The 13,762-nt window shown below is 38.8% G+C and overlaps 1 protein-coding gene across 1 annotated transcript in view; it reads left to right on the top strand.

Annotated features, from left to right (window-relative positions):
- Positions 1–12,041, top strand: part of LOC134795963 (serine-enriched protein) — a 35,363-nt gene extending 23,322 nt beyond the window's left edge. The window contains exons 6-9 of the mRNA XM_063767855.1: positions 8,176–8,333; positions 10,042–10,173; positions 10,941–11,123; positions 11,863–12,041. Of these exons, the coding sequence (XP_063623925.1) occupies positions 8,176–8,333; positions 10,042–10,173; positions 10,941–11,123; positions 11,863–12,027 (638 nt within the window). The 3' untranslated portion in view covers positions 12,028–12,041. The remainder of the gene's footprint in view (positions 1–8,175; positions 8,334–10,041; positions 10,174–10,940; positions 11,124–11,862) is intronic.
- Positions 12,042–13,762: the final 1,721 nt, after the last annotated feature.

Below are 13,762 nucleotides of genomic sequence, written 5' to 3'. Positions count from 1 at the left end.
GAGCATTAAACAAAGTTCAGTATTTGTTACAATCCATTTTCATCACTACTAAAGTTCTCCGAATTTTACGAATTAAGATTTCGATTTTTGGAAAAAGCATCTGTGATTTCAAGTTATGATTTTAGTAAATGTCTCAATTACATAGTTTTGTAATATTTAAAAAACGAGTTCGCGGGAATAACATTACCCCATTTAAAATAACAATTCAGTTGTTACTATAGCGACATTACAAAGTTTACTGGTATTTAGTAGATAGATTTGTTGTGTTTATGTTCATTGTTGTACCAATCACCAAACGAGTTTTGTAATACCAACACAACGAACGTTTTGATTCATACAAAACAAAATTGTTGTGTTTACATTTATTTTGACTGCAATTGCTAAATGAGGTTAGAAAATTTTACTAAAATCACTAACATTCGTTATTTAAACAACTGAATTGTTACGTTCATTTGGTTAGAGTTAGTACTGTGTCGGATGTCGGGCGGGCGTGTCTCGTGTCTTCTTTGTTTAAATTATACTTAAGTTAAATAATAAATTTAGGATATATATATTGTGCGCCATGAACATATTAACCCTCGACCTACTGTGTAGTTGGGGTCTACAGGAATATATTGTTCGGCTATTTCGAGCTAGCTGTTGTTATTCTAGTGATAGTGACATCATAGGTAAATCTAAACTGTTTCCAATTCCAACCTCCCTAGCACAGGTGCGAGGCGAGAGCATGTTGCGCGCGTAATAACTATTACTAGTCTCTTTCTGACTGTATGAATAAGAAAGGAATGGGTAGAATATCTCGACAGGCTTTTATAGTGCCTCTTTAGCACAGAGATATACTACCAATTGCTTTTTTATTCATACAGACAGAAATAGAGACGGGTAGCTACCACGCGCGCGACATGCTCTCGCGGCGCACCTGTGCTAGGGGCGGTGGAATTGCAAACAGTTTAGTTTTTGCCTGTGATGTCATTATCTCTAGAATAACAACAGCTAGCTTGGAATCGCAGTACAGTTTAGTAAAACCTGTGACGTCATCGCCTCCGATATTGCTAAAGCACTCTTAGAATTACAAAACGGTTAGTTTTCACCCATGACGTCATCACCTCCGATATTGCTAAAGCACCTCTCGGAATAACAAAACCAGCAGTTGCGGGTATCACAAATGCATATCACAAATGCAAAATTACAAATATAGAAGTTGTATATCCTACTAATAGAAATTGCAAAAGTCAATTTGTTCCTATTAGTTGACTCTCCTTGTCCCCGGATTAAGTTTTATTTTTGTAATTATAAGTGTATTTTTGTTGGTTTTTCTCTCAGTATAGTAGAAATCTAATTCATTTTCCGAATCGAGCCGGAAGTGTCAGTATAAGACGCCTCGGTTCGGACCCGGACCGTTCTAGCGTGAATCATTCTTAACTCTTCAACATCTATGCTACAACAGTAGTAGGTAATTGTCCCAATTTTATAACAAAATGCAATCTGAGGAAAATTTAGCTTATTATAATATCACATAGGGTCACACAAGGAAGGCCAATGGCTTTTAAAATGTACAATCGTTCTTTAAGTGTCAAAAATTTAAAAGATGGTTCCTCTCTCCCCCAGGGAAATTCTCTTAGACGCTTTCTGCTTTTATAAAATTATCCTTACGTTTTCTATTATAATATTGACATGTCCAATGCGAAAAAAAACGAGGTTTTAAAACATGAATAACCACTAAAAATTCCAATAAAGCCATCGGCAATCCGAAATGATTTGTTCGGTGGCGCGGAAAGAAGGAAAATGGGACCATAGATTCAATTTCCGATCCAACAGAAAGTCTTTTTTAATCCGTGAGATTTATTGTGAATAAATTGAAATTATGGCTAATATTTCAATATTTGGGATTCGGTGAACTTTATTTTTTGCCATGTCTGTCCATTGCTAAAAATTATAATTATGAACATGTAGTATGTAAGTAAAGAGAAATAATAATTTGCATTCTTTTTGTAGTCTAGGTATTACAATCAAATAGTCAAATCAACTACTTTTTATGAAACGTCAAAACAATTAATTACCTTTAAGGGTTTGAAGTTAGTATGAGAACTGTGCCATCATTTAACCTCATTAAAAAAGTTCTAATGGAATTTAAAATAATTGAATGCGCAAAAATATTAGAGTTAGACCAAGATAAATCCGTAACTATTTTGATAGCACACGCAGTGCAAGTGTTATTTTAAACGTCATACTTCCATTAATTATGACGTATAAATAACACTTGCACCGTGTGTGCTATCAAAATCGTTGCAGACGTTTCTTGGTCTAACTCCATAGTATTTTTTACTGGATCTCTGTGACTTTAATCTCATGTTCGCTGTGATACAGAATGATTTATCCGTAGGACTTATTTTATTATAAGAGATAAAATAAATCATAAATGAGCGTTTCTTTTATTTTTTGCCATTTTTATATACATCGTGTTTTTATTGAATTCCGTTAACTTCGGGGTATAGTTAAGTACGTTTATAAGAACTAAATGGCATAGTTAATTATCAAAAAAAAATTTTTTTTTGTTTTCTTTTTTGTTTTTTTGTTTTTTGTTTAAAAAGTAATTAAATGTAGCATATAGCGTTGTTGTAACACGGGCATTACATTTAACTCAACCAAACAATTGAAATCTGTGACATATCAATGTCATTTCGTACATCAATCGACCGAGATTTTAAGTTTAGTAGCAAATGTATGAACTCATTCTAAACACTAATCAATATGTAAGCCGGCCCTAAGGCAAGTGTACACGCTTGTAGAGGCCTTATAGGAAAAAAATAAATTATGGATTATCTCCGAAATGGACTTAATTAGAACATCGGTGTCTTTGAGAAAGTTACTTGATTTAAGCCCAGGAATGCACCCTTGAAATTAACGGAAATCAAAAAAAACACGGTGTATTATTGTGCCCTTTTTTGCCACTTTGGGTTTTTTCTAGTTAGGATCGCGAGCCGTTTTCATCCATATAGGAGAAAAAAACTGTCGTAAGATTTCCATACATTTTTCAAATTTTCCTTTTTGTTATCGCCATACAAAGTATATGGGGAAATGGTAACACAATAGGAAAAAAACGCTGGGACATTTTTTTATCCCATTAGGATCGAAAGAGCTCGTGATTCTGAGTAGAAATAACACAAAAGTGGCAAAAGAGGTAACAATATATAAAAATGGCAAAAAATAAAAGAAACGTTCAACTATATTCATTGTAGGTAGATAGTCCCCGAGAAATAGCGTAGTTTAAACCGCGTTTAAAGCGACACCACGTTTCTCCTGGCAACACACGATAGCGTAATTACAACCTCTCCTTAATTAAAGCCTGAACTTCATTAAAGTTTACAGCGTGCCACGGCAAGCTGTGGATGCCGATTCTGTTTTGACAATTTAATTATGGCTTTCAACTTATTTTAATACGTTCTTGAGGGAATGTAAATCGGTTAGAGTTAGACCAAGAAAAGTCTGCTGAGATTTCGATAGCCCACGCAGTGCAAATGTTATTTTAAACGGCAAACTTTTATGAAATTATGACGTAGTAGTGACTATAATTTTTACCATTCGTTTACTTTAATAACAAAAATATACCACTTATGAAATATTTTGATTGAATATTGTATCACGTCCAAGGTCATATAAAATAAATAATTTTGGCATATATACGTTCCACTGCTGGGTACAGGCCTCCTCTCAAGCATGAGAAGGTTAGTCCCCACTCTGGCCCAATGCGGGTTGGGGACGTGAATTTCTTTGCGGATGTATGCAGGTTTCCTCACGATGTTTTCCTTCACCGAGAAGCTAGTGGTAAATATGAAATTATATTTCGTACATAAGTTCCGAAAAACTCATTGGTACGAGCCAGCATTTGAACCCGTGACCTCTGGATTGAAAGTCGGTCGTCAGATCCACTCGGCCACTAAGGTCATATTTTCACTTTTACTGTATTTTGTGTGTTTCATTATAAAACAAAGACTTACACGTTCCCTAATACTGTAAGTACCTTAATTTTTAGGTGTAAAATGCAATGGTGTTGTCCCATTAGGCATCCCGCTCGCACTTATTGGTGCGCATGAGTTGACACAAGTAAAGTTCGAATTGAAATAAGATCAAAACCAAACTGCTTAAACAGAATCGACCCCACGGAACGCCACTATGTGGCTTCTAGCCAAATTAATTATGGATTATTATTATTGCTTTAAGTATTAAGTTCTAAAACTAACTTTAGGTATTTTGATAATCAAAATAATGTGGGTAGGCTAAGCTCAACTTGAATTAATCTCTGTTCTATTCGAACTTTAAGATACGTTAAATATTACGTCAAGATACGATATGGATTAGATATGTCAGCATCAAAAGTGACGTTTTTTTAAACAAAAACGTCACTTTTGATTGTCTTCGGTTATCGCGATATTTCTCATGAAATCAAACAATCAATCAGTGAGTCTCCCTTTGACAAACGTTGTAAAGTCTTCGAAAAACCATAAAGTACCATATCCGAAAGTACCATAATGCAAAAAAAAAAACAAAAAAAAGCAAAAATAAAACGGTCACCCATCCAAATACTGACCACTCCCGACGTTGCTTAACTTTGGTCAAAAATCACGTTTGTTGTATGGGAGCCCCATTTAAATCTTTATTTTATTCTGTTTTTAGTATTTGTTGTTATAGCGGCAACAGAAATACATCATCTGTGAAAATTTCAACTGTCTAGCTATCACGGTTCGTGAGATACAGCCTGGTGACAGACGGACGGACGGACGGACGGACGGACAGCGAAGTCTTAGTAATAGGGTCCCGTTTTACCCTTTGGGTACGGAACCCTAAAAATATCGGGATGTATTTAAAATTGATTTTGCGCAATATAATATTACCTTACCTTAGGTACATAGTTTTATTTCTTGAATGAATTAGTCTATGTTCGGTAATAAATGGTCGTTGAATATCTACTGACATGGCATACGCCTGATGAGAAGCAGTCACCGTAGCCTCAGGACGCCTGCAACTCCAGAGGTGTTACATGCGCGTTGCCGACCTTTTAAAAACCTGTACACTCCTTTTTCGAAGAACCCCAATTGAAACAGAAACAACACAATACAACAGACACAACAGATAGAATTATATCGGAAACAGTCAACTCAAGTCTCCTTCGCTAGGGGAATAATTGTAAGCCCGTGTAATTTATGTAATTGGAACACACACAGTAATTATATACCCAATTTCACGACTCACGTCATCACTTCAATGATTTTCATGCTCATGACGGTAAGGCCAATTAATATCATGAAAATTAGTTAATTTTATACAATGGCAGTAGTAGCATTGTATGTTGTTAAATTATATAGGTATTTAATGATCGTGAACGTTAATTAACTCAGAATGTACAAGATTGCCTGAGAAATATCAAAAGTGCGACGACGGACGGGCGAACGGCAAACATGACGAAACTATAAGATTCCGTATTTGCCATTTTCGCTAAGGAGTTTTTACGGAAACGCAAAAATGGATTAACTAATGATGTTCAAAGTAATAAAATAACCCTTAAAATACAATAATCAAATAAGATCCACTTTGGAGAGTGGAACGTTGATAAAAATCGATACCTAAGTACCTGCAGACTGCTACAAACATTATGCGTTGAACGTGAAATCACCAAAGTCACTTAAAGTTGATGAGGGTGGATGTGCGAGACCCGCATACAGAATTAAAACTGACCTGAGTTATTTTAACATCACACAGGTTGAAATGAGTTTACACTGTCTGGCGGTGACAATAATAGATAAGAACAGGTAATTTTAAGCACAAACGTGGAGCGGAATGAAAAGATAATGGGATTTAAAGTGTCAAGGCTTACTATAGACAATGCAGTTGGAGCACTACTGTAACATTGAAATTCGATTACAATTCGATTCCATTCTCGTGTACTTTTTGATTGATCACAATTTTTATATCACATATCGGATTCCATATCGTCGGGTGACAAGCAAACGTCACTAACTAACACCATTGAAATTATTCGACAATAAACCGTGTTACAAGTGTAATAAAGTGCATTGTTACTTTAATTTTTTGATAGTACTTAGTGACTTTTGCTTGTCACCCGACGATATAAGGATACGTATGAGATTTAGGTTGTCATATTTGGACTGCTAAAGGGATACCTACTATAGACACGTCTTTAGAATTTGTCTTTTCGAAGCCTTTGCAAAAAAGTACGCCAAATAGCGCAGCACCAACATGTCAAAATTTACGTATTTATAACGATCTTCAGTATATAAGCCAAAAAAAAAAAGGTTTTTAGCTTTCTCAACGAAACATACCTCTAACAATATCAAATATCGTTATTACGTAGTATTATTACATAACAAAAACAAACTTGACAAGTCGTCTCACTACCCACATAAGTCGAGTTAATTTGTCTTAGATCTACGTAAAGGACTTTATCAATAGACCTGTAACATAGTTATACAATAATACCTTCATATAGGCTTAAAATGTAGTCAACATTACACACACTACTGGACAATCCTATCAGAGGGCTTGAGCTGTGTTCCCCAGGGGAGCTCAATACGGATTGTGAACTTCAGACACATTTTTTCTTCAAAGGCACATACAATTTCCTCGAGAAATTAGGCAAAGTCACGCATTTTACTGTTTGCCTCTGTCGCGATCTCTTATTAACGTAGAGTGTTTTGTTACTTTCAGCTACTACAATACTTATAAAATTTATCAGAGTGTAAAAAAATTAGCTTGATTTTAATAGTCATTTATTTCTATTATATTCTATTTAATTTATAAGACTGCAAACGACACACAAATAAAATTGACAACAAAGGTTACCTGCGAACTTTTAAGTCCTTTTTTTCTTTACCGACTCAACAAGATAATTAGGTAGTTTAAAAAGGACATACACAAATATGCTTAGCAAAAGAATAACGAATTCTGTTTGACTTTTGAAGAACATTTTGTTTTTGAAATGAAAGGAAATGTTTGCTCCGAGCGTAACAGTTTTAGAAGTTTATCTGTTTTACAAAATCCGTACTTCTTGTTACTTTTTTCGTTGTTGATAAGTCGGTAGAAGTTCTACAAGCATTATCAATAAAGGTTCTTGAGATAGTGTCGTAGGTACTGAACTTTAATAGTTATTTACGAAACAAGTGCGAAAAATAGGAAATTCGCAACGAGTGGCGAATTTTAAAACACGACCGAATGGATTGTTTCAAATCGACACAAGTTGCGAATAAAGGTCAGGAGTTTTATTTTATACAACACTCGCAGAAATAACGATCGAGACTGAGAGCGCTGTTACACTTGCTACGCAGGGCAATCAATAGTTGAAGTGTAAGTTGAGTAGATTTGAGCACCACTCGGCTCTGCCTCAATATAGTTGTCTAATGGCTATTTACGACATCGCTTATATATCACGGTAATACGAGGAAGAATGTATTTCACGTAGGTATTTCATTTGTCGGCCGTGGTATTTACCGGACGGATACGTTTTTCAAACCCGCAAGAAAAGTGCGTACTATCATCTTGTTTATTTTTCATCTTAAAGGCCAACAACGATATGAAACGAGCTGAAAGCAAGTTTCATAAAAACATCACACGAATATTTTTCAGAAATATCCAAAATTCAAAAAAAAGGGAAAGAGAGAGAGATAGAGAGAGAGAGCGACAGGTTTTCAAAGATAAGAAAATTCTCCTAATAAAATAGTTACAAAAAAGCGGTGGTGGCCGAGTGGATATGACGTCCGACTTTCAATCCGCGGTCGCGGTCGCTGGTCGCGGGTTCAAATCCTGGCTCGTACCAATGAGTTTTTCGGAACTTATGTACGAAATATCATTTGATATTTACCACTTGCTTTTCGGTGAAGGAAAACATCGTGAGGAAACCTGCATACATCCGCGAAGAAATTCAAAGGTGTATGTGAAGTTCCCAATTCGCATTGGGCCAGCGTGGGGACTATAGCCCAAGCCCTCTTGCGAGTGAGAGGAGGCCTGTGCCCAGCAGTGGGACGTATATAGGCTGATTGATGATGATGATGATGGAAATAGTTTATCTTTATGCTGCCTGTAATTTGCGGTTTTTGAACGCATCATTGAGGGTTTATGCTACGTGTGTAGATAAATGTACTAACTTAAATTTTTCGATACTTCCAGGAGTGATGAACGCAGCAGACTACTACGGCTTAGACGAGCTCCGCCGCGCCTGCGCTGGTTTTGTCCAGTGCTGCATCACCGTGGACACAGTGTGCGCTTTGCTGGCCTCTGCTGAGCGTTATATACAGTATAAGTGCACAAAGTCTTTGGTGCAGAAGGTAAAGTTGTTAGTTAAAGAATTTTGTCCCGTTTCTCAAAAGCTTGTAACTTGTAATACAAGCTGATATCACTTTTCGACAGCTTCTGTTCACTAGCTATACTATTCCCTGGGCTGTTAGAAAGGGACTTTCACTTGTATTACAAGTTACAAGCTTTTGAGAAACAGGCCCCTGCAACACGAGAGGGGTTGCTAGTGCGAAGATGAGAGTACGCTTTTTTTTTAAGTTTGAAGGTCGCATTGGTCCGGAAATACCACAGGTGACAGTTCATACCATAGTTTAGATGTGTGAAGCCAAGAAGGTACTGCAGATACGCTCTTAAAGACTGCCAACCATCTAAATGGTGAAGGTGAAATTTTTTCGCCCATTGACCCTCTGCAGCTTAGGCCCTTCGGAACAGGTTGACTAGGTGTCGCTAGGGCCTCCCTAAGGCCCTCTATAATATAATATTATATATTAATATTAATATTAATTAATATAATTTAATTGCACAAACGGGTCTACCGCGATATAATTTCATTGTTTCATTGTTTCATTGTTTTCATTTCGCGGTAGACCCGTTTGTGCAATTAAATATGTGTACAAAACGCGAGAGATTAAAGTGTTATAATATAATTTAATATTATAGGGACATTCTTACACAACACGGTAAGCTCAAGAAGCCTTGGTGGAAATATTCGCTGTATTGGGTAAGGTGTTGGTACTCAGATGAAAGGGCACCGGGTTAGCAATCCGGTAGTCGTGGGTTCAAGTCTCACCCGTCAGTGATTTTTTCCACTTTTAAACTTAATAATATTCATATTTTTTTGTGATTTCTAAGCTTAATAGCATATTTTGCAAACGTTTCTGCTTGGTACAAAAATAATTTACCAGTGAAACGCTCCTCACAGGATTATCTCTAAACGCTAGAAACCTCACATAGTTATCTGAACCTTATGTTAAAAGTCATTAGTATTCATAGCCTCGGAGCTCATGAATAAATGTATGGCAGTCGAGGCACTATAAACGCTCTATAAAAGTAAATGGCGCTAACACATGAACTAAAGGATATGTGCTTAGCTTAGTTGAATTGGGATGTGTACTCGTATTGCACTAGTGTGGATACTTACTAAAAGTAATTTGATTACTATTTATTGTTATTAGAAAGTTCATTGGTATTGGTGGAAGTGGGTATTGGAAGGGGTAGACCTCGGCGGACTTTCTCTGATCAGATCGGGGAAATCCTGAAGAAAGGCCAGGTCAAGAGCACCCTAAACCGACGAGCGTGTATGAGGAATGTTATGAAAGTGAAGGAAGCGAAAGAGGTATGTCAGTATCGTACCAAGACAAGTGGAAATCCGTGGTCTCTGCCTACCCCTCCGGGAAATAGGCGTGATTATATGTATTATATGTATGCATTGGTTTTGGCATAACTGTAACAACTAAAAATGGTTAAACGATGACTCACTGTGATCCGTATCCGTACCAAGGCTTCCGATACTTCGTTACCCTCGACGGTCGATCGGTGATCACGTGATGCTTTCTATAGAAAACTGAAGCGTCGGACGCCTCGGCCCGGACTTGAAGCGTGACTCTCTCACTCACTCACTCATGCACTCACTCACTCACTCACTCACTCACTTACTCTCTCACTTCTTCATTCTTAATTATTCAACTAACTAGCGAATATGTGACTTAATGTTGTTATGATATATTTTATTCGTTCCAGGTCCTGGAGTTTGTGGATGAGCATGGAAACGAGGTTCTCAATCTGGGTTCCTTCACTCTCTTGCCTCAACATGTCGTGAGGCTTATCCTCGCCAGGGACGAGCTTAGAGCCGACGAGTTTACTAAATTTCAGGTAAATCCTCTTTTATAAATTAAATAGCTGATACCAAAGAAAAAGTGTCCAAGCCCTCCAGAGTGGCGGAAGCCGGATACAAACCGTTTTTGCCTTACGTGATTAAGCGGGACCTATAGGAGCATTCCGTGAAATTGTCTACCGTTTGTCCCGTACAAACGCAAACTTCCTGAAGATTTGCAGGTATAAGAGTTTCCTTTTCTATGACAAATGGTCAAAACAATGCACAGAAAAATAATCGCCTGCTTTAAATGCCATTTCGTGGCACTTTCTCTTTTTTATGTTTCTCTGTTTAGTATAAGTTTTTATTTTGTGTTTGTGCTTACGAATAAAATTATTTCTATTCTATTCTATTCTATTCTAAATGCCGAAAGAAAAGTCCCAACACAGGAAATAAAATGCGTTTCTACGGGACAGCCCGTGGAATGCTCCTATATAGGTCTAGCCTAGGGGTCTCGAGGGCATGGAAACGAAGTTCTCAATCTATTTAAGCTCCTTCACCTCCTGCCTCATCATGTCGATAGGCTGATCCTGGCCAATTTCAGGTAAATGACTGTACTCTCTAAGTAAAACATAAATTTCACAATCCACAACCAAATATATACTTCTCAACCACCTTTAAATTTCTCCTGAGATGTATGCACTGTGCAGGCTATCTGACGCTTCACGGTCTTCTGCTAGCCACCTATACGAAGTCGGTGGGCGAATTCCACTCCACTTTCCTCTTATTATGTATATTAATGTTCCTAAATTGCCATTAATTCCAGGCGGCCCTCATGTGGTGCAAGAAGTACTGTGACACGGACCCCAACATCAACCTGAAGGAAGTAATCGGGAACTTCCTCGAATACATCCAGTTTCACAAGATCCCGGCTAACGTGTTGATGCGTGAGGTGCACCCGTTGGGGCTGGTGCCATACTCCATCATCATGAACGCGCTCGCTTATCAGGTGCGGTATTGTGCCTTGGTTTCACCTTACCACGCATGTCCTATTTATTATCTGATGTCGAGGAAAACCTCGAACAAATTCAAGAGAATAAATAAGGTAATGCTCTTAAAAAGGAGTAGGTACACAGTTTTTAAAGGGCCTATGGAAGTATGGAGTTGAAAAAGTGCGTAGACTACGTCTGCCACCATTTGGTCTCTTGATAAAACCACGCTCGCTAAATAGGTAAGACTTGTTTTCTGTGTGTTACAATGCATGTCTTCCAGGTTGAATCTATGGTTGTGTTTTTCTCGAGATATTATTTAAGGGCAACAAAAAGAGTGAAAAAGTTTCAAAGAACAACGCGCATAATGTCACACTTGGAACTACAAGCTTTTATCCTTTGTCATCAGGCGAGCCATATGCATGTTTGCCTCATTGGAGTCTCTTGATAAAAGCTTGGCGCCACTACTCAGGATATTTAGCATTAAGGCTCATAGGAAATATGGCACTTTTGTTATAAATAATGTTAGAAATAGCTTTTTTCTCTAAAGCAGCATAAAAAATGAGACCCACTCGTGGCAATTAAAACTTGAATAAAGAATCTGCTTACTTGTTAGTGATGTTTGATTTTTACGCTTGCTTTGTTACGCTTTTGTTAGTGTTATGCCGGACTGTTTTTTATTGCGTTTTTAGATAATGTATAATAGTCTACATTAGAAGTAGGAAGTTTATTAGAGTGCTGAAAACGCTCTTGTTGCAGGCAGACCCGGCCAGCATAGACCCAGGCAAGCTGTCCCCAGCGCGAGTCCGGCGCGCGGGACGTTCCATGTCCGTGCAGTCCTCGCTCGACCCCTACGGGTCCAACACCACCCTGTCCTCCACCGGCTCGAGCGACGTCCCGTCGTCTGACTCTCGGCACAACTAACGCGAGGGGAACCTCCCCCGTCCCGCGCCTGAACCCATCCCTGGCCCTTCCAACGCCCCCACCGCTCCTCTCTCTGAAAAACATCCAGACAAGCCCCCCGAAAAGCTCGGGCTCTTCTCTTCTATCAAAAGAGCTGCGAGCAAGAAATTCGGGGACCGCCGCTCTCCTACCCCCAAAACCAGGGAACCGCGATCTAAATCGGACTCTATAAAACATGCGGCGCTCACGCGACAAGTTTCGGAAGCCGCTGCCTCAGGTGATCCGACTTTCGAACGATGCAGACCTAAGAAGAGAGACAGCGAGACCGAATTCCCTGTACGCAAGTCGACTTCTGAGATTTCGGAAAGCTTCCCGTTCGTGAGACGTGCGTTAGCTGAGATAGAGAATGGCTTGAATTACTTTAGAAAATCGGTTGCTGAATCTGGGGAAACTAAGCCGTTGTCGCTTCGTACTGAGCCGCTTGTGGTGGTGGCGGCTGCTGAGGATGAGACACCTGCGTCGCCACCGCCACCAATGGGTTTGAAAGAGCGTCGGGGCTCCCGAGGTTCCCCTTGTGCTAATCTTCCACCGCTCATGCTGCCTCCGATTACTCCAGATCCGTCGCCAGGGCGTCTGTCTCCAAACCGCTTATCTCCGCAGCGAAGTTTGTCTCCGAAAGAGCCACAACGAACGCAAGAGCCGTCTTCAGCGAGCGCGATACCCTCAACCAGCCAACAATCTTCAATGAGTCAGCTAACTTCATCTAGCCAGCCGTCGTCAGCACCACCCCGCGATCCTCCGCGGCGAACTCGTACTCGTTCGGAAATGCCTCCCGATCCGCCTCCCAGGTCACCTCAAACTCCCCGTCCAGCCTCTGTTTCTCCTAAACACACGTTCGCTTTCAGGATAGTGATGAAAAAAGTGGAAAGTACACCGAACACATCATTTGACAGACCCGACCAATGAGAGTACCTCCTTTAAGCGCGGCCGCTGTTATGCGGTAGGAGTACTCGAGGTTAAACGCGCTTTTCTCCACAATAGAAAGGCTAGCATAGATTAGTTAGCGGCGTTTCTACATTACCCTCCTAAGACCCAGCCATACAAACGAAAAATCCAAAATTTGCCACATAAATTTTAACCTATAGTGTAGGAAATATAGTTGATTTTGCGTTGTTGGGAAATTGAACGAAACAAAGCAAAAGTGACTCTGTTCCAATTGAATAGGATTTAAATTTCATCGAACTGAAGAGGTATTATAGGTAGGACCTTGGGCCTTAGGAGGTTACAGTTCGCCAAAATTACTTCAATGAATACGCTTTTCAATGAATAATCTTCATCTTATGAAACCAGGGGCTGGTCCTCTTTAAGGGTGTGTGTCAAGATTGTGTGGTATTGAATAAGAATTTAAATAAGATCTAAGGAAACCAGAACAAACTTGTTTTAATGATAACGTTAGTTGAATTTAAATTTTTAAACTATCGTGAGACGTACTAACTGTAAGCTAATTTTACTCACGTATTTTTAGCGCGACATGTTTTGGAGAGCCTAGGTCTCCATTTTGAAGCACTATCAGCTCATGCACTGTTAGTAGCGGTCGTGACACGAAGCGAGTGAATAAAAATACGTGAGTGAAATAATAAAATTAGCTTAAAGATAACGTAACTTAAACAAAATGACATGAATGTATGTACTGTAAAACTTATAAAACATATATGTATATATTATTTATAGAACAACTCTGTTTCCATTTGTTGTG

Source organism: Cydia splendana, chromosome 13 (genome assembly GCF_910591565.1).
Source record: "Cydia splendana chromosome 13, ilCydSple1.2, whole genome shotgun sequence".
Taxonomy (NCBI): Eukaryota; Metazoa; Arthropoda; class Insecta; order Lepidoptera; family Tortricidae; genus Cydia; species Cydia splendana.
Note: the sequence above shows the minus strand (reverse complement) of the source record. Positions and strands in the feature narration are given on the sequence as shown.